The sequence below is a fragment of the Aphis gossypii genome, chromosome 2 (assembly GCF_020184175.1).
Source record: "Aphis gossypii isolate Hap1 chromosome 2, ASM2018417v2, whole genome shotgun sequence".
Lineage (NCBI taxonomy): Eukaryota > Metazoa > Arthropoda > Insecta > Hemiptera > Aphididae > Aphis > Aphis gossypii.
Window position 1 is genome coordinate 79605830 of NC_065531.1, and position 25742 is coordinate 79631571.

Here is a 25742-nt window from a genome sequence, read left to right on the forward strand (position 1 = left end):
AGAAGACCACTCCCGGAATGATGCGAGTGAGCAGCGGTTACGGTCCGCGTTTTACAGGATTTAGACGGTAGTATCTACAGGGTCGAATGACTTGTCCTTCTTGAGCACCAAGAGAAGTTGCCTCGGCCAAAAGCTGAATGAGGGGTGAATGATCACGTGTTTGTGTAATAATTCGAAGTCACGGCCTGTTGTCTGACTCCGTGCCGGAAACCCTCAGGAACGATCTAAGAGATTAGTTAATTAAAATACTAAAAAAAAATAAAAAAAAAAATTAAATAAAAATACTAACCGAACGCGAAACGTTGTTATTTAAAAGATCCATTTTAGTTTCGAATTTCGTTTGCTGCCGTGAGGTATACATCGGTCGAAGTTGAACACGTTCTCCAGACAATAGACCCGCCATGTTGTGCTTGATCTCGGAAGTTGTCACCAGACCGGATCAATATCGCACGTCGTGAATACGCTTTCCTACGCAAACAAATGACCATTCTCCCCTCATGCAACGCTTGGCCAAGACCGCTCCGCCTGCCGTCCAAAAACGAACAGATCACTTCGTTGCTGAGAGGATTACCGCCGTCTTGGTCACATCACCGTTCAGAACGTCACCCGTTACTTGTCTAACTTGGATCACTTTATCACATACTTCGCGATATTAGTAATTGTTTTCATCATCAAGCAAAGACTGTGTTTATTGAGTGCGCAATTGATCCCTCGAATGCGTGGTGATAACGGTGGTTACGAAATATAGGAGGCGTCGGTATAAAACTATACATACTGTAAAATAAAGATGGCGTTGTAGATCTTATATCGTACGTGCGCATCGTTTAATTGGTACAAAGAAAAAGAAAAAACGACTTACCGTCAACCGACGCGATGACCGGTTGTGCCGCCGAAAAACATGTTTACCAATTGATTTATACGTTTTCCAACCCGGCCTAAATGTATTGTGGTAACGGCTCACCACATCACTCCCCTCTCTAACCACTGATGGAGAGAACGAAGTTTTTTAAATTCTGTAGAAGATTGTCGACGGACTGCGCAGGGTAGAAGTGGATCGTCTCGAAGAATGAACGCCGGTTTGAAAAAATCTACAGAATCCGGTTACACAGTTGTAGCTTGTAGTCCATGACACCGAAATAAACGACCTCATTCTTTGTTTGCAAAACCTCGAGCTGCTCCAACGAGAACTTTGTATCCGTGTGAAGTGTCGAATGTCTATCTTCGATAATCCACGACGTATTGAATGGCGAGTTGAGCAGCGAGTAATAAAGAAGACCACTCCCGGAATGATGCGAGTGAGCAGCGGTTACGGTCCGCGTTTTACAGGATTTAGACGGTAGTATCTACAGGGTCGAATGACTTGTCCTTCTTGAGCACCAAGAGAAGTTGCCTCGGCCAAAAGCTGAATGAGGGGTGAATGATCACGTGTTTGTGTAATAATTCGAAGTCACGGCCTGTTGTCTGACTCCGTGCCGGAATCCTCAGGAACGATCTAAGAGATTAGGTTAATTAAAATACTAAAAAATTAAAAAAAAAATTAAATAAAAATACTAACCGAACGCGAAACGTTGTTATTTAAAAGATCCATTTTAGTTTCGAATTTCGTTTGCTGCCGTGAGGTATACATCGGTCGAAGTTGAACACGTTCTCCAGACAATAGACCCGCCATGTTGTGCTTGATCTCGGAAGTTGTCACCAGACCGGATCAATATCGCACGTCGTGAATACGCTTTCCTACGCAAACAAATGACCATTCTCCCCTCATGCAACGCTTGGCCAAGACCGCTCCGCCTGCCGTCCAAAAACGAACAGATCACTTCGTTGCTGAGGGGATTACCGCCGTCTTGGTCACATCACCGTTCAGAACGTCACCCGTTACTTGTCTAACTTGGATCACTTTATCACATACTTCGCGATAATAGTAATTGTTTTCATCAAGCAAAGACTGTGTTTATTGAGTGCGCAATTGATCCCTCGAATGCGTGGTGATAACGGTGGTTACGAAATATAGGAGGCGTCGGTATAAAACTATACATACTGTAAAATAAAGATGGCGTTGTTGATCTTATATCGTACGTGCGCATCGTTTAATTGGTACAAAGAAAAAGAAAAAACGACTTACCGTCAACCGACGCGATGACCGGTTGTGCCGCCGAAAAACATGTTTACCATTGATTTATACGTTTTCCAACCCGGCCTAAATGTATTGTGGTAACGGCTCACACACATCACTCCCCTCTCTAACCACTGATGGAGAGAACGAAGTTTTTTAAATTCTGTAGAAGATTGTCGACGGACTGCGCAGCGTAGAAGTGGATCGTCTCGAAGAATGAACGCCGGTTTGAAAAAATCTACAGAATCCGGTTACACAGTTGTAGCTTGTAGTCCTTGACACCGAAATAAACGACCTCATTCTTTGTTTGCAAAACCTCGAGCTGCTCCAACGAGAACTTTGTATCCGTGTGAAGTGTCGAATGTCTATCTTCGATAATCCACGACGTATTGAATGGCGAGTTGAGCAGCGAGTAATAAAGAAGACCACTCCCGGAATGATGCGAGTGGGCAGCGGTTACGGTCCGCGATTGACAGGATTTAGACGGCAGTATCTACAGGGTCGAATGACTTGTCCTTCTTGAGCACCAAGAGAAGTTGCCTCGGCCAAAAGCTGAATGAGGGGTGAATGATCACGTGTTTGTGTAATAATTCGAAGTCACGGCCTGTTGTCTGACTCCGTGCCGGAATCCCTCAGGAACGATCTAAGAGATTAGGTTAATTAAAATACTAAAAAATTAAAAAAAAAAATTAAATAAAAATACTAACCGAACGCGAAACGTTGTTATTTAAAAGATCCATTTTAGTTTCGAACTTCGTTTGCTGCCGTGAGGTATACATCGGTCGAAGTTGAACACGTTCTCCAGACAATAGACCCGCCATGTTGTGCTTGATCTCGGAAGTTGTCACCAGACCGGATCAATATCGCACGTCGTGAATACGCTTTCCTACGCAAACAAATGACCATTCTCCCCTCATGCAACGCTTGGCCAAGACCGCTCCGCCTGCCGTCCAAAAACGAACAGATCACTTCGTTGCTGAGGGGATTACCGCCGTCTTGGTCACATCACCGTTCAGAACGTCACCCGTTACTTGTCTAACTTGGATCACTTTATCACATACTTCGCGATAATAGTAATTGTTTTCATCAAGCAAAGACTGTGTTTATTGAGTGCGCAATTGATCCCTCGAATGCGTGGTGATAACGGTGGTTACGAAATATAGGAGGCGTCGGTATAAAACTATACATACTGTAAAATAAAGATGGCGTTGTAGATCTTATATCGTACGTGCGCATCGTTTAATTGGTACAAAGAAAAAGAAAAAACGACTTACCGTCAACCGACGCGATGACCGGTTGTGCCGCCGAAAAACATGTTTACCAATTGATTTATACGTTTTCCAACCCGGCCTAAATGTATTGTGGTAACGGCTCACCACATCACTCCCCTCTCTAACCACTGATGGAGAGAACGAAGTTTTTTAAATTCTGTAGAAGATTGTCGACGGACTGCGCAGGGTAGAAGTGGATCGTCTCGAAGAATGAACGCCGGTTTGAAAAAATCTACAGAATCCGGTTACACAGTTGTAGCTTGTAGTCCATGACACCGAAATAAACGACCTCATTCTTTGTTTGCAAAACCTCGAGCTGCTCCAACGAGAACTTTGTATCCGTGTGAAGTGTCGAATGTCTATCTTCGATAATCCACGACGTATTGAATGGCGAGTTGAGCAGCGAGTAATAAAGAAGACCACTCCCGGAATGATGCGAGTGAGCAGCGGTTACGGTCCGCGATTGACAGGATTTAGACGGTAGTATCTACAGGGTCGAATGACTTGTCCTTCTTGAGCACCAAGAGAAGTTGCCTCGGCCAAAAGCTGAATGAGGGGTGAATGATCACGTGTTTGTGTAATAATTCGAAGTCACGGCCTGTTGTCTGACTCCGTGCCGGAATCCCTCAGGAACGATCTAAGAGATTAGGTTAATTAAAATACTAAAAAATTAAAAAAAAAATTAAATAAAAATACTAACCGAACGCGAAACGTTGTTATTTAAAAGATCCATTTTAGTTTCGAATTTCGTTTGCTGCCGTGAGGTATACATCGGTCGAAGTTGAACACGTTCTCCAGACAATAGACCCGCCATGTTGTGCTTGATCTCGGAAGTTGTCACCAGACCGGATCAATATCGCACGTCGTGAATACGCTTTCCTACGCAAACAAATGACCATTCTCCCCTCATGCAACGCTTGGCCAAGACCGCTCCGCCTGCCGTCCAAAAACGAACAGATCACTTCGTTGCTGAGGGGATTACCGCCGTCTTGGTCACATCACCGTTCAGAACGTCACCCGTTACTTGTCTAACTTGGATCACTTTATCACATACTTCGCGATAATAGTAATTGTTTTCATCAAGCAAAGACTGTGTTTATTGAGTGCGCAATTGATCCCTCGAATGCGTGGTGATAACGGTGGTTACGAAATATAGGAGGCGTCGGTATAAAACTATACATACTGTAAAATAAAGATGGCGTTGTTGATCTTATATCGTACGTGCGCATCGTTTAATTGGTACAAAGAAAAAGAAAAAACGACTTACCGTCAACCGACGCGATGACCGGTTGTGCCGCCGAAAAACATGTTTACCATTGATTTATACGTTTTCCAACCCGGCCTAAATGTATTGTGGTAACGGCTCACCACATCACTCCCCTCTCTAACCACTGATGGAGAGAACGAAGTTTTTTAAATTCTGTAGAAGATTGTCGACGGACTGCGCAGCGTAGAAGTGGATCGTCTCGAAGAATGAACGCCGGTTTGAAAAAATCTACAGAATCCGGTTACACAGTTGTAGCTTGTAGTCCTTGACACCGAAATAAACGACCTCATTCTTTGTTTGCAAAACCTCGAGCTGCTCCAACGAGAACTTTGTATCCGTGTGAAGTGTCGAATGTCTATCTTCGATAATCCACGACGTATTGAATGGCGAGTTGAGCAGCGAGTAATAAAGAAGACCACTCCCGGAATGATGCGAGTGGGCAGCGGTTACGGTCCGCGATTGACAGGATTTAGACGGCAGTATCTACAGGGTCGAATGACTTGTCCTTCTTGAGCACCAAGAGAAGTTGCCTCGGCCAAAAGCTGAATGAGGGGTGAATGATCACGTGTTTGTGTAATAATTCGAAGTCACGGCCTGTTGTCTGACTCCGTGCCGGAATCCCTCAGGAACGATCTAAGAGATTAGGTTAATTAAAATACTAAAAAATTAAAAAAAAAAATTAAATAAAAATACTAACCGAACGCGAAACGTTGTTATTTAAAAGATCCATTTTAGTTTCGAACTTCGTTTGCTGCCGTGAGGTATACATCGGTCGAAGTTGAACACGTTCTCCAGACAATAGACCCGCCATGTTGTGCTTGATCTCGGAAGTTGTCACCAGACCGGATCAATATCGCACGTCGTGAATACGCTTTCCTACGCAAACAAATGACCATTCTCCCCTCATGCAACGCTTGGCCAAGACCGCTCCGCCTGCCGTCCAAAAACGAACAGATCACTTCGTTGCTGAGGGGATTACCGCCGTCTTGGTCACATCACCGTTCAGAACGTCACCCGTTACTTGTCTAACTTGGATCACTTTATCACATACTTCGCGATAATAGTAATTGTTTTCATCAAGCAAAGACTGTGTTTATTGAGTGCGCAATTGATCCCTCGAATGCGTGGTGATAACGGTGGTTACGAAATATAGGAGGCGTCGGTATAAAACTATACATACTGTAAAATAAAGATGGCGTTGTAGATCTTATATCGTACGTGCGCATCGTTTAATTGGTACAAAGAAAAAGAAAAAACGACTTACCGTCAACCGACGCGATGACCGGTTGTGCCGCCGAAAAACATGTTAACCAATTGATTTATACGTTTTCCAACCCGGCCTAAATGTATTGTGGTAACGGCTCACCACATCACTCCCCTCTCTAACCACTGATGGAGAGAACGAAGTTTTTTAAATTCTGTAGAAGATTGTCGACGGACTGCGCAGGGTAGAAGTGGATCGTCTCGAAGAATGAACGCCGGTTTGAAAAAATCTACAGAATCCGGTTACACAGTTGTAGCTTGTAGTCCATGACACCGAAATAAACGACCTCATTCTTTGTTTGCAAAACCTCGAGCTGCTCCAACGAGAACTTTGTATCCGTGTGAAGTGTCGAATGTCTATCTTCGATAATCCACGACGTATTGAATGGCGAGTTGAGCAGCGAGTAATAAAGAAGACCACTCCCGGAATGATGCGAGTGAGCAGCGGTTACGGTCCGCGATTGACAGGATTTAGACGGTAGTATCTACAGGGTCGAATGACTTGTCCTTCTTGAGCACCAAGAAAGTTGCCTCGGCCAAAAGCTGAATGAGGGGTGAATGATCACGTGTTTGTGTAATAATTCGAAGTCACGGCCTGTTGTCTGACTCCGTGCCGGAATCCCTCAGGAACGATCTAAGAGATTAGGTTAATTAAAATACTAAAAAATTAAAAAAAAAATTAAATAAAAATACTAACCGAACGCGAAACGTTGTTATTTAAAAGATCCATTTTAGTTTCGAATTTCGTTTGCTGCCGTGAGGTATACATCGGTCGAAGTTGAACACGTTCTCCAGACAATAGACCCGCCATGTTGTGCTTGATCTCGGAAGTTGTCACCAGACCGGATCAATATCGCACGTCGTGAATACGCTTTCCTACGCAAACAAATGACCATTCTCCCCTCATGCAACGCTTGGCCAAGACCGCTCCGCCTGCCGTCCAAAAACGAACAGATCACTTCGTTGCTGAGGGGATTACCGCCGTCTTGGTCACATCACCGTTCAGAACGTCACCCGTTACTTGTCTAACTTGGATCACTTTATCACATACTTCGCGATAATAGTAATTGTTTTCATCAAGCAAAGACTGTGTTTATTGAGTGCGCAATTGATCCCTCGAATGCGTGGTGATAACGGTGGTTACGAAATATAGGAGGCGTCGGTATAAAACTATACATACTGTAAAATAAAGATGGCGTTGTTGATCTTATATCGTACGTGCGCATCGTTTAATTGGTACAAAGAAAAAGAAAAAACGACTTACCGTCAACTGACGCGATGACCGGTTGTGCCGCCGAAAAACATGTTTACCAATTGATTTATACGTTTTCCAACCCGGCCTAAATGTATTGTGGTAACGGCTCACCACATCACTCCCCTCTCTAACCACTGATGGAGAGAACGAAGTTTTTTAAATTCTGTAGAAGATTGTCGACGGACTGCGCAGGGTAGAAGTGGATCGTCTCGAAGAATGAACGCCGGTTTGAAAAAATCTACAGAAACCGGTTACACAGTTGTAGCTTGTAGTCCTTGACACCGAAATAAACGACCTCATTCTTTGTTTGCAAAACCTCGAGCTGCTCCAACGAGAACTTTGTATCCGTGTGAAGTGTCGAATGTCAATCTTCGATAATCCACGACGTATTGAATGGCGAGTTGAGCAGCGAGTAATAAAGAAGACCACTCCCGGAATGATGCGAGTGAGCAGCGGTTACGGTCCGCGTTTTACAGGATTTAGACGGTAGTATCTACAGGGTCGAATGACTTGTCCTTCTTGAGCACCAAGAGAAGTTGCCTCGGCCAAAAGCTGAATGAGGGGTGAATGATCACGTGTTTGTGTAATAATTCGAAGTCACGGCCTGTTGTCTGACTCCGTGCCGGAAACCCTCAGGAACGATCTAAGAGATTAGGTTAATTAAAATACTAAAAAATTAAAAAAAAAAATTAAATAAAAATACTAACCGAACGCGAAACGTTGTTATTTAAAAGATCCATTTTAGTTTCGAATTTCGTTTGCTGCCGTGAGGTATACATCGGTCGAAGTTGAACACGTTCTCCAGACAATAGACCCGCCATGTTGTGCTTGATCTCGGAAGTTGTCACCAGACCGGATCAATATCGCACGTCGTGAATACGCTTTCCTACGCAAACAAATGACCATTCTCCCCTCATGCAACGCTTGGCCAAGACCGCTCCGCCTGCCGTCCAAAAACGAACAGATCACTTCGTTGCTGAGAGGATTACCGCCGTCTTGGTCACATCACCGTTCAGAACGTCACCCGTTACTTGTCTAACTTGGATCACTTTATCACATACTTCGCGATATTAGTAATTGTTTTCATCAAGCAAAGACTGTGTTTATTGAGTGCGCAATTGATCCCTCGAATGCGTGGTGATAACGGTGGTTACGAAATATAGGAGGCGTCGGTATAAAACTATACATACTGTAAAATAAAGATGGCGTTGTAGATCTTATATCGTACGTGCGCATCGTTTAATTGGTACAAAGAAAAAGAAAAAACGACTTACCGTCAACCGACGCGATGACCGGTTGTGCCGCCGAAAAACATGTTTACCAATTGATTTATACGTTTTCCAACCCGGCCTAAATGTATTGTGGTAACGGCTCACCACATCACTCCCCTCTCTAACCACTGATGGAGAGAACGAAGTTTTTTAAATTCTGTAGAAGATTGTCGACGGACTGCGCAGGGTAGAAGTGGATCGTCTCGAAGAATGAACGCCGGTTTGAAAAAATCTACAGAATCCGGTTACACAGTTGTAGCTTGTAGTCCATGACACCGAAATAAACGACCTCATTCTTTGTTTGCAAAACCTCGAGCTGCTCCAACGAGAACTTTGTATCCGTGTGAAGTGTCGAATGTCTATCTTCGATAATCCACGACGTATTGAATGGCGAGTTGAGCAGCGAGTAATAAAGAAGACCACTCCCGGAATGATGCGAGTGAGCAGCGGTTACGGTCCGCGTTTTACAGGATTTAGACGGTAGTATCTACAGGGTCGAATGACTTGTCCTTCTTGAGCACCAAGAGAAGTTGCCTCGGCCAAAAGCTGAATGAGGGGTGAATGATCACGTGTTTGTGTAATAATTCGAAGTCACGGCCTGTTGTCTGACTCCGTGCCGGAATCCCTCAGGAACGATCTAAGAGATTAGGTTAATTAAAATACTAAAAAATTAAAAAAAAAATTAAATAAAAATACTAACCGAACGCGAAACGTTGTTATTTAAAAGATCCATTTTAGTTTCGAATTTCGTTTGCTGCCGTGAGGTATACATCGGTCGAAGTTGAACACGTTCTCCAGACAATAGACCCGCCATGTTGTGCTTGATCTCGGAAGTTGTCACCAGACCGGATCAATATCGCACGTCGTGAATACGCTTTCCTACGCAAACAAATGACCATTCTCCCCTCATGCAACGCTTGGCCAAGACCGCTCCGCCTGCCGTCCAAAAACGAACAGATCACTTCGTTGCTGAGGGGATTACCGCCGTCTTGGTCACATCACCGTTCAGAACGTCACCCGTTACTTGTCTAACTTGGATCACTTTATCACATACTTCGCGATAATAGTAATTGTTTTCATCAAGCAAAGACTGTGTTTATTGAGTGCGCAATTGATCCCTCGAATGCGTGGTGATAACGGTGGTTACGAAATATAGGAGGCGTCGGTATAAAACTATACATACTGTAAAATAAAGATGGCGTTGTTGATCTTATATCGTACGTGCGCATCGTTTAATTGGTACAAAGAAAAAAAAAACGACTTACCGTCAACCGACGCGATGACCGGTTGTGCCGCCGAAAAACATGTTTACCAATTGATTTATACGTTTTCCAACCCGGCCTAAATGTATTGTGGTAACGGCTCACCACATCACTCCCCTCTCTAACCACTGATGGAGAGAACGAAGTTTTTTAAATTCTGTAGAAGATTGTCGACGGACTGCGCAGGGTAGAAGTGGATCGTCTCGAAGAATGAACGCCGGTTGAAAAAATCTACAGAATCCGGTTACACAGTTGTAGCTTGTAGTCCTTGACACCGAAATAAACGACCTCATTCTTTGTTTGCAAAACCTCGAGCTGCTCCAACGAGAACTTTGTATCCGTGTGAAGTGTCGAATGTCTATCTTCGATAATCCACGACGTATTGAATGGCGAGTTGAGCAGCGAGTAATAAAGAAGACCACTCCCGGAATGATGCGAGTGAGCAGCGGTTACGGTCCGCGTTTTACAGGATTTAGACGGTAGTATCTACAGGGTCGAATGACTTGTCCTTCTTGAGCACCAAGAGAAGTTGCCTCGGCCAAAAGCTGAATGAGGGGTGAATGATCACGTGTTTGTGTAATAATTCGAAGTCACGGCCTGTTGTCTGACTCCGTGCCGGAATCCCTCAGGAACGATCTAAGAGATTAGGTTAATTAAAATACTAAAAAATTAAAAAAAAAATTAAATAAAAATACTAACCGAACGCGAAACGTTGTTATTTAAAAGATCCATTTTAGTTTCGAATTTCGTTTGCTGCCGTGAGGTATACATCGGTCGAAGTTGAACACGTTCTCCAGACAATAGACCCGCCATGTTGTGCTTGATCTCGGAAGTTGTCACCAGACCGGATCAATATCGCACGTCGTGAATACGCTTTCCTACGCAAACAATGACCATTCTCCCCTCATGCAACGCTTGGCCAAGACCGCTCCGCCTGCCGTCCAAAAACGAACAGATCACTTCGTTGCTGAGGGGATTACCGCCGTCTTGGTCACATCACCGTTCAGAACGTCACCCGTTACTTGTCTAACTTGGATCACTTTATCACATACTTCGCGATAATAGTAATTGTTTTCATCAAGCAAAGACTGTGTTTATTGAGTGCGCAATTGATCCCTCGAATGCGTGGTGATAACGGTGGTTACGAAATATAGGAGGCGTCGGTATAAAACTATACATACTGTAAAATAAAGATGGCGTTGTTGATCTTATATCGTACGTGCGCATCGCTTAATTGGTACAAAGAAAAAGAAAAAACGACTTACCGTCAACTGACGCGATGACCGGTTGTGCCGCCGAAAAACATGTTTACCAATTGATTTATACGTTTTCCAACCCGGCCTAAATGTATTGTGGTAACGGCTCACCACATCACTCCCCTCTCTAACCACTGATGGAGAGTACGAAGTTTTTTAAATTCTGTAGAAGATTGTCGACGGACTGCGCAGCGTAGAAGTGGATCGTCTCGAAGAATGAACGCCGGTTTGAAAAAATCTACAGAATCCGGTTACACAGTTGTAGCTTGTAGTCCTTGACACCGAAATAAACGACCTCATTCTTTGTTTGCAAAACCTCGAGCTGCTCCAACGAGAACTTTGTATCCGTGTGAAGTGTCGAATGTCTATCTTCGATAATCCACGACGTATTTAATGGCGAGTTGAGCAGCGAGTAATAAAGAAGACCACTCCCGGAATGATGCGAGTGAGCAGCGGTTACGGTCCGCGATTGACAGGATTTAGACGGTAGTATCTACAGGGTCGAATGACTTGTCCTTCTTGAGCACCAAGAGAAGTTGCCTCGGCCAAAAGCTGAATGAGGGGTGAATGATCACGTGTTTGTGTAATAATTCGAAGTCACGGCCTGTTGTCTGACTCCGTGCCGGAATCCCTCAGGAACGATCTAAGAGATTAGGTTAATTAAAATACTAAAAAATTAAAAAAAAAATTAAATAAAAATACTAACCGAACGCGAAACGTTGTTATTTAAAAGATCCATTTTAGTTTCGAATTTCGTTTGCTGCCGTGAGGTATACATCGGTCGAAGTTGAACACGTTCTCCAGACAATAGACCCGCCATGTTGTGCTTGATCTCGGAAGTTGTCACCAGACCGGATCAATATCGCACGTCGTGAATACGCTTTCCTACGCAAACAAATGACCATTCTCCCCTCATGCAACGCTTGGCCAAGACCGCTCCGCCTGCCGTCCAAAAACGAACAGATCACTTCGTTGCTGAGGGGATTACCGCCGTCTTGGTCACATCACCGTTCAGAACGTCACCCGTTACTTGTCTAACTTGGATCACTTTATCACATACTTCGCGATAATAGTAATTGTTTTCATCAAGCAAAGACTGTGTTTATTGAGTGCGCAATTGATCCCTCGAATGCGTGGTGATAACGGTGGTTACGAAATATAGGAGGCGTCGGTATAAAACTATACATACTGTAAAATAAAGATGGCGTTGTTGATCTTATATCGTACGTGCGCATCGTTTAATTGGTACAAAGAAAAAGAAAAAACGACTTACCGTCAACCGACGCGATGACCGGTTGTGCCGCCGAAAAACATGTTTACCAATTGATTTATACGTTTTCCAACCCGGCCTAAATGTATTGTGGTAACGGCTCACCACATCACTCCCCTCTCTAACCACTGATGGAGAGAACGAAGTTTTTTAAATTCTGTAGAAGATTGTCGACGGACTGCGCAGGGTAGAAGTGGATCGTCTCGAAGAATGAACGCCGGTTTGAAAAAATCTACAGAATCCGGTTACACAGTTGTAGCTTGTAGTCCTTGACACCGAAATAAACGACCTCATTCTTGTTTGCAAAACTCGAGCTGCTCCAACGAGAACTTTGTATCCGTGTGAAGTGTCGAATGTCTATCTTCGATAATCCACGACGTATTGAATGGCGAGTTGAGCAGCGAGTAATAAAGAAGACCACTCCCGGAATGATGCGAGTGAGCAGCGGTTACGGTCCGCGTTTTACAGGATTTAGACGGTAGTATCTACAGGGTCGAATGACTTGTCCTTCTTGAGCACCAAGAGAAGTTGCCTCGGCCAAAAGCTGAATGAGGGGTGAATGATCACGTGTTTGTGTAATAATTCGAAGTCACGGCCTGTTGTCTGACTCCGTGCCGGAATCCCTCAGGAACGATCTAAGAGATTAGGTTAATTAAAATACTAAAAAATTAAAAAAAAAATTAAATAAAAATACTAACCGAACGCGAAACGTTGTTATTTAAAAGATCCATTTTAGTTTCGAATTTCGTTTGCTGCCGTGAGGTATACATCGGTCGAAGTTGAACACGTTCTCCAGACAATAGACCCGCCATGTTGTGCTTGATCTCGGAAGTTGTCACCAGACCGGATCAATATCGCACGTCGTGAATACGCTTTCCTACGCAAACAAATGACCATTCTCCCCTCATGCAACGCTTGGCCAAGACCGCTCCGCCTGCCGTCCAAAAACGAACAGATCACTTCGTTGCTGAGGGGATTACCGCCGTCTTGGTCACATCACCGTTCAGAACGTCACCCGTTACTTGTCTAACTTGGATCACTTTATCACATACTTCGCGATAATAGTAATTGTTTTCATCAAGCAAAGACTGTGTTTATTGAGTGCGCAATTGATCCCTCGAATGCGTGGTGATAACGGTGGTTACGAAATATAGGAGGCGTCGGTATAAAACTATACATACTGTAAAATAAAGATGGCGTTGTTGATCTTATATCGTACGTGCGCATCGTTTAATTGGTACAAAGAAAAAGAAAAAACGACTTACCGTCAACTGACGCGATGACCGGTTGTGCCGCCGAAAAACATGTTTACCAATTGCTTTACAGGTTTGCCAACCCGGCCTAAATGTATTGTGGTAACGGCTTACCACATCACTCCCCTCTCTATCCACTGAAGTAGGAAACGTTTTTTTTTTCGATTTGGTAGAATATGGCCGACGGACTGCATAACGTAGGATTTTAAGGTCTCGAAAAATGAACGCCGGTTTGATAAAATTACGGAGTCTTGTTACCCAGTTGTATCTTGTAGTCCTTGACTCCGAAATAAACGACCTCATTCTTTGTTTGCATAACCTTGTAGCTGCTCCAATGACAACTATGTATCCGTGTGAATTGTCGAAAGTCTATCATCGATAATCCACGTTATTTCGAATGGTGAGTTGAGCACTAAGTAATAAAGAAGACCATTCCCGAAATTGATGGAATGATGCAAGTGAAGAGCAGGTACGGTCCGGGATTGACGTGATTAAGATGGATAAATTTTCAGTGTCAATATGATTTGTCCTTCTTGAGCACCAAGAATCAATCACGTGTTTGTGTAATAATTCGAAGTCACGGCCCGTTGTCTGACTCTGTGCCGAAATCCGTCAGAAACGATCTAAGAGATTAGGTTAATTAAAATACTAAAAAATTTAAAAAAAATTAAATAAAAATACTAACCGAACGCGAAACGTTGTTATTTAGAAGATCCATTTGAGTTTCGAGTTTCATTTGCTGCCTTGAAGGTTACATCGGTGGAAATTGAACACGTTCTCCAGACAATAGACCCGCCATGTTGTGCTTGATCTCGGAGGTTGTCACCAGACCAGATCAATATCGCACGCCGTGACTATGCTTTCTTACTCAAACAAATGTTCATTCTCTCCTCGTGCAACACTTGGACAAGACTGCTCCGCCTGCCGTCCAAAAACGAACAGGTCACTTCGATGCTGATAGGATTTCCACCATCTTGATCACGTCGCCGTTCATGACCGTTCCCCGTTATTTGCCTCACTTTAATGACTTTTTCGCGGTATAGGTCGTATTTATCGAGCAAAAACTGTGTTTATTAAATTCGGAACAGATTCGGTTACATATATAACAAAACTCCACTGCGAGACGATGCCTGTCACGAGGTTTACATACTATAAAATAAAGATGGCGGTGTCCATCGTGCGTCACGCGTCGTACGTGCACACCGTTGAACGTGTGCGAAGCGAAAGAAAGAACGACCGTCGCCGACGGACGCGGTGGCCGGTGACCGGTTGTTCCGCTAAAGAAGATGGTGACCAACCTAACTACCTTCTAGATTTTCAATTGTGGGGTTGGCAACACTGTATTATTAAAGCAAACGGGACGAACGGTGAAACTGGTTCGTATTGCGCGCTAATTTTAAACGTGTGTTTTTCGCTTGCCCCAAACCTGTTTACACTCACTGGCGAAAATACTGCAATGTGGCCTGACTCTTACATTTATTTTATATAATATATCGTTTATGAGAATATCTGCTCGAAAATAAGCGTCAAATTTAAATACTTCAAAATCTATCATGAATTTTATGCTTTTAGTGTTTTCAATGTTTTCGTTGAACTGGCTTCATGTTCAGATTATAGCGTTCAGTTTGGTCGTGACACCGTATATTGGGATTATTTGGATTCCGCCGGCTATTAATTCTACTAAATTATTTTATTTAATTCCACTGACTGCTTTTTTTTTTTTTTTTTTGATTATAGTATAGGTATAAGGTATACATAAGTTACCATAATTTTATTCCATTTAACTTTAATCAGTTCAAAAAAAAATTCAAATATTGTCGTAAGACATAAGTCATATTTATTTAAATAGTAAAATAATATAATTTAAATACTTAGTTATTTAGAAAATATTTTACAATTTATTTAAATAACCCCAAAAAAACAAAAACAGTTCAGTAAAAATAATAAATCATTATTTAAATTGTCAAGTTAATTGTAGTGTTAAGTTGATTTTTTTTTAAGAGTTATTGTTTGATGTCAGTTCTATACATATTTAAATAGTTAAATCTGTTAATTTTTCGTACCTATTTTCATAATCTTCAAAAATTGTTGCAATATATTTTGTTTACATTCATATTTTTTGTTTTTGCTTGTTTTATTACTTTCTAGTCCTTTTATGATATTATATAAGAATCAGTTTGTATTTTTAAATTTAATGTAAGCATTTTATATTTTTTTTATTAAAAAAAATAATTTATAAATATTAATGGGTGGAATCAATAAATAAAAAAAATTGGCGGAGTTGATTGCTGCGCAATGTAGAGATTTCTTATAGATAAAAAGTCAATTCCTGCGTTAACGATTTACGCCCGTATATTATAGCAGCTTAGTACAGTATCCGGGGAATTGGTCGCAGAAAATTGATCGTAGGCGAATTGATAGCGAATACAATTGATCGCTAAGATAATTGATCGTCAAATGAATATTTTTAGTTTTTTAGATATTTCATTATACTTACTACATAATTAATACACACATTACCAAATTATATGTTTATTATTTTAGAATAATAAATAATTCTTATTTTAATAAGAATTAAAATATTCTTAAAGTACCTATTTATTTTTCAATAACGAACAATTAATCCTCTTTACAATATTCTCATATTAATATTAAAATGTTTAGTAGTCAAATATAAATTTTAAATTAAACCAAATTAAAATTATGCATTACATGTTGATTGTTTATAATTACACATAAAATATGATTAAAAATATAATTTGAATTTGAAGTTGAAATTTAAAGTTATATGGCTATTACAATTATAATTCCTTGGCTCAGTCTTGTGAAAAATACTTTTGAAAAAGTTTTAAGATACTAATACCAGTATTTGAATAAAGAAATATTAAAAATACTTTTAAAATACTATTATAAAAATGTATTATACGGATATATACAGAGTATTTGAATACAAATATGAGTATTTTTTTTTAAATTTAATGTAAATAATATTTGTATATAGTATATTATATATCAGCATTAGCATATGTATCTATTATATTACTTTTAATCTTAGGTTTTAATATTTCACTAGTATCTATTTTGAGATAAATACAATGTGTTCACATATTTCAATCATATATATTTTAACCATTATTGATAAAATAATTAGATTTTCATTTTTGTTAAAAAAATTTCAATTCTGAATCCTTATAAAATGTTGTAGCATTTTTTAAATTTTGAACATTGTTATTAATTATTTACTATACAACATTTTTACTGTTTTTTAAAAATTCAATCTCATTAATATGATGTTTTTTTTTATATACATATAATTCGAAAATAAGATAAAAATGTATGTTTGATACTAATTAATAATTATGAAATTACATTTTTGGAGTTAAGACTTATAAATTAGGCCAATGATGTACATATTATGATAATCTTATAGTTATTCATACATGTTTTACCATAATATTATACTTTATAGTTTATATAATTATCTAAAATACACATATAAATAATATATTATTTGTACTTATACAAGTATAATTAAAAAATAAATAATAATACCTACTGCAGGTAATTATAAAACAAATAATAACCATTATATTTATTAATAAATTGTTTATACTTTATACTATTATTTATTAATATTTGTTACAATATAAAATTAAAAATAATAATTAAAAAAAAAAAAATGTGTTAATCTTAACAAAAATTTACATTACTTTTTAATTACAATGTTTTTTTAAAAATTTGAATCATTCATCTTTACTCTTTTTGCTTGTTAAAACATATGTGCCCATACTAAATATCATTTCAACGGTCGCACTTGGAAGGAGGAAGGGAGTATTATATTTCTAAAAACTCTTTTTAAAATTGAAGTTCTATTTAATGTTAATGCATACTTTTTTTTTGTTGGACTATTATTAAAAAATCAGCAATTCTATTTTCAATCATCATATTTTGATGTATGTATTTTTTTTTTTTTTGATGATTACGAAAAAAAGATTCATTAGTATCATTTTCTTGATCGCTATCACAAGTACTTGAATTATCATCATTTAATTCTTTATCAACTTGATAAGCTTTACCAGAATTCATTTCACACGTGGCATTTTTTAATTAAAAAATGGCAACATTTTTCTAACTTCATTTTTATATTCAAGCAGTCTTGAAGGATGACTTATAGCTGCGACAATAAGGAAAATATTTTCTTCTAGTGGCCCAAATCTTTTATTTACACTATCTTATAATATCACCAAGGGTTAACAATATACTATTTCTTTTCTTCGCATATTCTCAAGCTTTTATTCAACAATTAATTTATTGTAGGCAGCAAATAGTCAAAGTACATGTTGTTTTCACCCCAAAATAATTTGATCTTAAAATATTACATTTTGACTATTAAATATTTAAAATAATTAAAATTAATTTTAAAAATAACTATAATAATTTAAATGTAGTTGTATAATTTATTTTGAAAATAATTATTAGAAAAATATTAAAATGTAGGTTGTATACACATTTGGCAAGCATTGAACAAATATAGTTCAAACATTCCTATTAAAATGTATGTATTAAACTATTTAAGTGAAAGTTCAATGCTCATCAATGTGTACCTATGTGCTAACTTAGTATTTTATTATTATAATGTTAACACTTGAAATCTATGAAGACATAATATGTAAAAATTTAACCTTATTGATAACTTATATTTATAACTAAACGAAATTTTTCCATAAAGTCGGCATCATTATTATTAATCCTGGAAAATTTAAGTTCATCACACATGGCATTCAATTTAGTAGGGCTTGATTCTCGATATGTTAGTAGAAATTTGATGAATGAGAGTTCCACCTTGTACTATTAGGAATCTTTAAATATACTCCGATGTTATCTTTTATTATATCAGCAATTTGGATATATCTACTTTGCTTATTAAAAAGTGTTGTAATTTTCTAAATGTAGCTCTATTTTGCTTTTTGAACAAATTATTTTGAAGAGCAACTTCAGCATCCTGCAGAAAAATTAAAAAACAATAATTATGACCATCAGTATTATTATTAACAGGTATTAAAATGATAGATAAGGAGATTGGTGACAGTGATTGCCTGACTTTATCTAACACACGCGTTACATAAGAATTCAGACATATTTTTTGTCCGATGTACCAATTGCTACAGTAAAGCGATAAGAATTCTGAAAACAGATTTGAATTTGTTGTCAAGTCTATTTGAGAATGATCAGTCCACATTTTTGATATTATCTACCAAAATTCTAAAATCATTATATTACAAACGAGTAATTAAAACTTGTCATATTTCAATATTTAAAAAGTTATATTTTAATATCAAAAATGTGAACCGGTCGTTCTCATTAAGACTTGATGACAAATTCAAATCTGTTTACAGAATTCTTATCGCTTAACTGTATCAATCGGTACATTGGATATAAAATACGTCTGAATTCTTGTTATGCGTGTGTTAGACAATGACAGGAAATCACAGTCACCAATCCCCTTAATAAAAATGGTATAAAATTACCTTAGAGACAGTTAAACTTAAAGTGTGGGCTGCACAGCGATGATGTTTTGGCAAACTATACTGAATATCAGTATTAAAACTCAAATCATTTTCTTCCAAAATATCAAACACAGGAATTACAGATATTCTTTTATTGCTTTTTTCATCAATCATCATTTTCTTGTAAAATATTTTCATCATTTGAAACTTGCAGTTCAAATTCATCATTAGAACAATCATCAATAATAACAGAAGAATTCAAATTGAAAATATTTTGATCATAATTTTTATTGTATACTCTAAAATTATACAATTATAATTAAAAATAGTTTAATTGACATTAATTATAGTAACGGGTGACATAAGCTAATACTTTTAACTTATAAGTTATAAAGCATTATTTTATGTATTGTATCTTCAAATATGAATGTAGAAAAAAAAAGCTACAGAAAAAATCCAGGGAAAATAAAGCCATGGGAAAAAATATATTTTAATAAACTATTAGAGAATACAATCTAGGGAATGGAGTTAAAGATATACTACTAAATAAAAAAACTAAATTGAAACTTTTAACACAATTAGAACCATTGTCTGTGGTTGAATAAATAATTTTGTGATTATGTCCAATTCTGTAAAAACTGACTCCATAGATTTTGCTAAAACATCATATGAATGCTTTTCTTTTAAACATTTCATTGCAAATAGACACAAAACTACCTAACCCTAGGTAAATCATTTTTATATAGTTATAATTATAAAAAATAGTTGTATTAATTATAGTAAATTATATTATTAAATATTTAAATAATGGCTGTATAGCCATTTATTGCATATTATATACTAATACATAGAGTTAGGATATTGACGACTTTCGCATTAACTTTTAGCAAAAATTTGATTCATACTCCTTGGATGCAGAATGTTCTAATTTTATTTTGATTTTTTTTTTTGCTTTTTAAGGTATTTTTAGCTATAAATGCATATTTTTTATTTTTAGATTTTAAGAAAATTTGTATAACATTAAAAAAATCATTTTAATATTATTTTTATAGGGTTTTTGATGTTATATATTGATAAAATAAGTATTCTTAGAGACATTCTATGATCATACACACTTTAATTGTTTTTATTTATATTTTACTTTTAATTTATTTCTAATAATTTTAAATAATGTTTAAAATGTAAATTTATACCTACTATTGTATATTAATATTATAATTCATGTTTTAAATTACTATTACACTCATATCTCTTATAAAAAATATTATTTATAAATAATTTTTTCACTTATTTTGATTTTGTAGATCATTTTTAAGTTCATTTTTTTTCAAGTTTTTAGGGTACTTCAGCATTTTTTTAGGGCATTTTTGTGTGTTTTTAAGTCATTGATATCCTAACTACTTGTACACATCTAGGTGTTAGATATAAATCAATTGATTTCAAGATAATATCCACAAAATATCATGTTATTTTTGTTCAATGAATGGCATTATTTTTATCATTTTATTCTGAAGGAAATTCCCTTTCTTTTGTTAAAATATAACTGTTTAATAAACTATACTTTCAGTCTCACACATCTATACTCTATATTTTTAATTTTTATATATTTAGTTATAATTATTTTTTAAATATTTTTCCCATAAGTCATTTTCAGTTGTATAATAAATAAAAACATATAACCTGTGTATTAATAATTTTATATACATATATATATATATTATATAATATATATGTGTGTTTATACAATATGACCAAATGTGTTAACATTTTTATATAATACTTAATTTAATACTTTAATTTTAATTCTTATATATTTAATTTTTATAGTTTAACTTTTTTTCAGTGGCTTATTATTCCCATGGCTTTTTTTTCTGTGGATTATTTTTCCTATGGCTTTTTCTTGAAATTTTTTTCTAACTATCCTTTAAATATATTCTAGTAAATTTAATAAATTATTAGATAATACGATCTAGAGAACGGAGTTAAAGAAATAATACTAAATACAAAAAACTAACTTGAAACTTTTAACACAATTAGAACCATTGTCTGTTGTTGAATTAGTAATTTTGTGATTGATGTCCAATTCTGTATAAACTGACTCCATAGATTTTGCTAAAACATCATATGAATGCTTTTCTTTTAAACGTTTCATTGCAAGTAGACACGAAACTCTTAGGTAAATCATTTTTGTTTAACCAATGCATAGTTACAATACCAATATAGGATCTGAAACAATTTTTTTTTAGATACATTTTTCCTGCTATACCCAAGATGTAGAACTCTAAATGCAATATTTTGAATAATATTTAAAATATACTATACTCTGTTCAAAATAAGAAACGCCTTTGATGGCAAGTTTCTGTGCATGGGCATGGTTTCACTAACACTGGGTCAGTCGGACCGAGTTGGTAGAATAGGTAAATAATGGGCGTCATTCGGGTGGCGACGAAAACTGGTCGCCACCGTAGGCCTTTCTTATTTTGAACACAGTATAGATATATAATATTATAGGTACCTACCGAGTTACTTATATATAAAGAGTATAGATTATAATATCTATTATTTTTGTTTAAATTCTTACTTTTTGAAAATTGACCAACAATCAGCTGTAGTAGAAATATGTTTGACCAAACTTAATTCCTTTTTAAAATTTGTTAACATGGAATACATTAGAATTTATCCTTTTCATTAATGTAAGACATGGCTCATATGTTTAACTTAAAATATCCTATTTGTAAAATAGATTTAAATTCAGGATATTCTAATAACGAAAATGGCAAACACTGGTTAATGATCAACTCTTGAATCGTTCTAGCCAACTCCGCTGAAAAAAAAAATCAATGAAAAAAATGTAGGTACTTAACTGTTATTTTCAATTATTAATTATAAAATTTACCTACCTTGTGTTGTATTGTTTTTAGATTCTATATTATATACTTTTTTTTTTGCATGGATAAACTTTCTTATAATGTTAATTGTACATTTGACAGTTTTGATTCATTTTTTAAATTATTAGTTTCAATTTGAATTTAAGAAGAACTTGCATCAGATATATCATTAACTAATGCACTGCCATTATGATCATAGAGTTTTATTGAGTTGTGTTTGTGTTGTGTCTAGAAAAATAATTAAATAAATATAAAAAAACATTGGTAGAGGTACTTGACAAAATATATTTCTGATGTTTTTACTTAGGCATAACTTGAGCATATTTTTGTTTAAACTAAAATTAACAAGAACCTTTTTTATAGGAAATCCGAAATAATTTAAGTAGGTATTGTCGCGATTTAAGATTTACAGGTTACTTAACGGAGCATTTATTTATGATTTCCATTGTTTTTCTTCGATTATGGCCTGTAAGAAGCACACCTGGCGCCCAAATGGTCATTAATATTGTTAAATATCTCATTTTATGAGAATATTTTTATTTTGCCATGGGCGATGACCAGACCACACAGAATTCTTATAATTTGAATTGGTGGTATCCATATTCAGAGTTTGGATATTCCTTATTACTTATTAGCTATTGGTATAGCAAATTATAATCACAAAGATATAACAGTTACTAGTTACTATTACAAATTCTTGAAGTGGTTCAGAACAACAAACATATCTGGTTTATCCTTTTCTTTAATTTCATTAAAGTACTGAATTTTTCTCTTTTAGAAGACGTTAAATGTACTTTTAATTTTTTATCATTATTCAGATGATATTTTTTCATTTTAATTATAAACTTAAGTCTTTTACACCATAACCATACATCACTATAATATATTATAAATTATAATATAATATAAATAAAAAAATTAATGTATAATATATTAATATGTGTAGTTAATTATTTTACTTTATAAATGTTTATGATTAGTTACCTTTTATAATTTTTACTGTAATAAAGCAATTTTTATGTTTCCAGTGTCCATTAAAATCAACAAATTGAGGACCAAACAAAGCTTTTATATTTTCACTTTTTTATCCCTCTGCATACTTTTATTCTATCAAATTTAATTAAATTTGAAACTCTTTCTAAACTGCAAGTACTTGAGGTTATACTACAATAATTATCAATTTGATGATTCCATCTTCACTCCATTTATATAAAAACAAGGTTCAAAATCTATATAAAAAAAAAAAATATCTAATTTTAATAAAATTAGAAAAACATTGAATTATAAATTTCAAAATATAATTTATGTGGTGAGAGTGTATATATTTATTTTAATTATTTGATTAAGAATATGTTGCATTAAAACTTACTACTTTTCTACAACTCGTGTCTTACATACATTAAATGGACTTAGAGTAAAATAAGTTTTTAATATTATTGATTTATTATGTTTTGTAACATCACAAAACCAATTACTTGTTGATTGAACTCAATTTTTCAATCATGCTGGTTTCTTCAACTATTACCTCAGATACATCATAATGGACTATAAAGTCATCAGCCAACTGAAATAAATTAAACATTTTTAATATTGCTTGTATAAATTATGGAAGTTTAATGTAAAACATACTTCTATACATTGTCGCTTAGGACTTGGTGGTTTTATATTTAAGTATAACACATTTCTTTTTTGAATACAATAATTATGTTCTTCCAAAATTGAAGTTACTAATGTATCATTAACCTTGAATAAACATTATATATTTAAAATAAACTATTTCATAATATTCTTAAACAAACCTTATCACAGATATTATAAGCTAAGTCAGATGGAAAAATTGAAGGAATGACCCCTTTTTTCAGCTTTGGCTGTCTAAGACAGATCTGATAAAAAAAAGTATACATAAAATATGTATTGAGAGATAAGACTACAAGAGTAGTTATTTTCAAATAACAAATACAATAAATTATTATTTATTTACTTACCGAATACTGACTAGAACCTTCACCTGATGTCCAAGTAGATATAATATCATTTGGGTTAAAATGATGAGCACAAACTCGAGAGTTTCTTTTCAAAACAATGCCAAATTTTTTTTCCCAAGCATTACGCTCATTTTGTGGGACTCCAAATTTACTGGTTGAGCTTTGTTGGCAACCAGGGACACAACATTTATTGGATACCATACTTAATATTTAATAAATATATATCAAATAATAAAATTTCAGATTTTCTATATAACTATACAAACTATAAATTATAATAATTATATTAATTATTAGTATAAAATATAATACCATAAACAGCATACACAGTTTGCCTCCAAAATATTTAATATATAGTTTAGATTCTATATACTGAGAGCGCTAGCTGTCCTTCTTCCTATGGTACACACACAGAATTTATATCTGTGGATGCACAGCTGATTTTTGGGATTAAACGGTGGGCACGTCCACTCTGGAGACCAATTTCTTATTTATTAAATATTAATTAATATTTCTACCCGACGTTGAGTGACCTGTATTTCTTAAATCGTGGGTATTGTCGACGGCCATCACAGGTATATTGATATATCTGTGATGGCCACTGACTCGTTGGCAGATAAATTGAGACGGCGGTTGCGACGCTTATCAGTAGGTGTAGCCCAAACTAGTCGTAGTGTGTTTCGACCGCGCGTCACTCACTTCGCCAATTTGTTTGTTAAAAATATATGAAAATAAACGACTCTGCCAACAATGATTTAATAGATTATTGTGATATGGTATGGAATATACTAATATAGATGGATATTTACTTATTCACGCCAGTATAATTGTGTTCGTATACTTTTGTATTTTAAGTACGGACAACCACTGGTTTTTCGTTATCGCGCTGCCGCCGCCGCCACACTATCAGCTGGCAACGACTGTATCATTGTCGTGCGGACGGGCGGAGCAAGGAATGCAAGTACACCACCTGTGGCTTTACAACCTAGTGTTTGTAATAGAAACAAATTGTTTATTCGATTATGTAACTAATTGTAAATCTTTTGGATTTTGAAATTAATCAATTCAAAAAAATAAAAATGGCATTTAACATATGTTTTCTTATTAACTATCGTACACTTGCATTTATTGTAATCACGGTTATATTTCAATCAGTTTACATAAAACTGTGGTTCACAGATGTATAGAATAAACTATTTTTTATTCTATATATCTGTGCTGTGGTTATATTATTAAGTTTAAATAAGTTTCAAGGTTCTCATTGTTATACAATTTTGTTTTTAAATTCACAATAAAAATTAACAAACACATCGTTTTATTTGTTACATTAAATAGAAAATATATAATAAAGAATGGATAGGCCATATTTTATTAGGAGCGTACAGGAAATACACAGGTCATCGGGTCACGGTACGCATGCGTAATATGGTATCAAGCGCGTAACTCAAATATAAGATAACATTGATAACATATTGATTAAAAATGTTGTAAAATATAATAAATTGTGTATTTGATATTTGTCAAATTAGTCAAAGGCAGGTATATTTTAAATGTAAGTGTTATGTAATAATTAATGAACAATAAAATACGAATGTTCATTATCGTGATCTTTTAAAACCACATTTTTTTTATGTAATAATGTATCATTTAGGTTTTTTATTTCATCCGAAGTGGGTCGTGTTACAGTATATTTATTTAGTTGGTTTGAACCGTTAATTTTTGGTTGAGAAGACTAATTTTTTTATTAGCGGGTTCTTTCGGTTCTGTTTTGTGTGGAATTATTTAATTTTCATTTGATAAAACATTGATAAATGCAGTTATGGTGTCTAATTTTTGCATTGTGACTTTAGGATGTTCGAGATTATAAACACCTTGAATTAA

General features: G+C 35.8%; 1 protein-coding gene and 3 long non-coding RNA genes across 19 annotated transcripts; all 4 read right to left on the minus strand.

Annotated features, from left to right (window-relative positions):
• Positions 1–18: 18 nt before the first annotated feature.
• On the minus strand, positions 19–7327 carry LOC126550466 (uncharacterized). Of its 13 annotated transcripts, none has more exons than XR_007604585.1 (3): positions 7179–7327; positions 2821–3302; positions 19–224 (listed from the first exon to the last, which is right to left on the minus strand). It is a non-coding gene; the product is annotated as an uncharacterized LOC126550466 (long non-coding RNA). The 13 variants fall into 13 exon arrangements; XR_007604580.1 differs by lacking the exon at positions 2821–3302 and adding an exon at positions 4085–4566; XR_007604584.1 differs by lacking the exon at positions 2821–3302 and adding an exon at positions 5349–5830.
• Positions 7328–8620: 1293 nt separating this feature from the next.
• Positions 8621–12380, minus strand: LOC126550464 (uncharacterized). 4 transcript variants are annotated; one of them, XR_007604574.1, is made up of 3 exons: positions 12232–12380; positions 11665–12146; positions 8621–9077 (listed from the first exon to the last, which is right to left on the minus strand). It is a non-coding gene; the product is annotated as an uncharacterized LOC126550464 (long non-coding RNA). The 4 variants fall into 4 exon arrangements; XR_007604573.1 differs by lacking the exon at positions 11665–12146 and adding an exon at positions 9141–9622 and having other exon boundaries at positions 8622–9077; XR_007604571.1 differs by lacking the exons at positions 11665–12146; positions 12232–12380 and adding exons at positions 9141–9622; positions 10968–11307 and having other exon boundaries at positions 8622–9077.
• A 6781-nt stretch (positions 12381–19161) lies between these two features.
• On the minus strand, positions 19162–22331 carry LOC126550467 (uncharacterized). The gene is made up of 5 exons (XR_007604589.1): positions 22229–22331; positions 21889–22104; positions 21570–21812; positions 21004–21214; positions 19162–19287 (listed from the first exon to the last, which is right to left on the minus strand). It is a non-coding gene; the product is annotated as an uncharacterized LOC126550467 (long non-coding RNA).
• A 645-nt stretch (positions 22332–22976) lies between these two features.
• LOC126549866 (uncharacterized) lies at positions 22977–24062 on the minus strand. The gene is made up of 5 exons (XM_050200260.1): positions 23862–24062; positions 23676–23759; positions 23506–23619; positions 23246–23440; positions 22977–23105 (listed from the first exon to the last, which is right to left on the minus strand). Exons 1-4 carry the CDS (start codon positions 24060–24062, stop codon positions 23348–23350), a joined length of 492 nt encoding a protein of 163 aa, XP_050056217.1. The 3' UTR covers positions 22977–23105; positions 23246–23347.
• Positions 24063–25742: the final 1680 nt, after the last annotated feature.

What these genes read in the sequence shown, in the direction of transcription:
- LOC126549866 (XM_050200260.1), bottom strand. Translation starts at nt 24,062, where the DNA reads ATGGTATCCAATAAATGTTGTGTCCCTGGTTGCCAACAAAGCTCAACC. An exon ending in CTTATAATATCTGTGATAAG is followed by an intron (nt 23,620 to 23,675) that starts GTTTGTTTAAGA and finishes TGTTTATTCAAG; the next exon opens with GTTAATGATACATTAGTAAC. An exon ending in CTAAGCGACAATGTATAGAA is followed by an intron (nt 23,441 to 23,505) that starts GTATGTTTTACA and finishes AATTTATTTCAG; the next exon opens with TTGGCTGATGACTTTATAGT.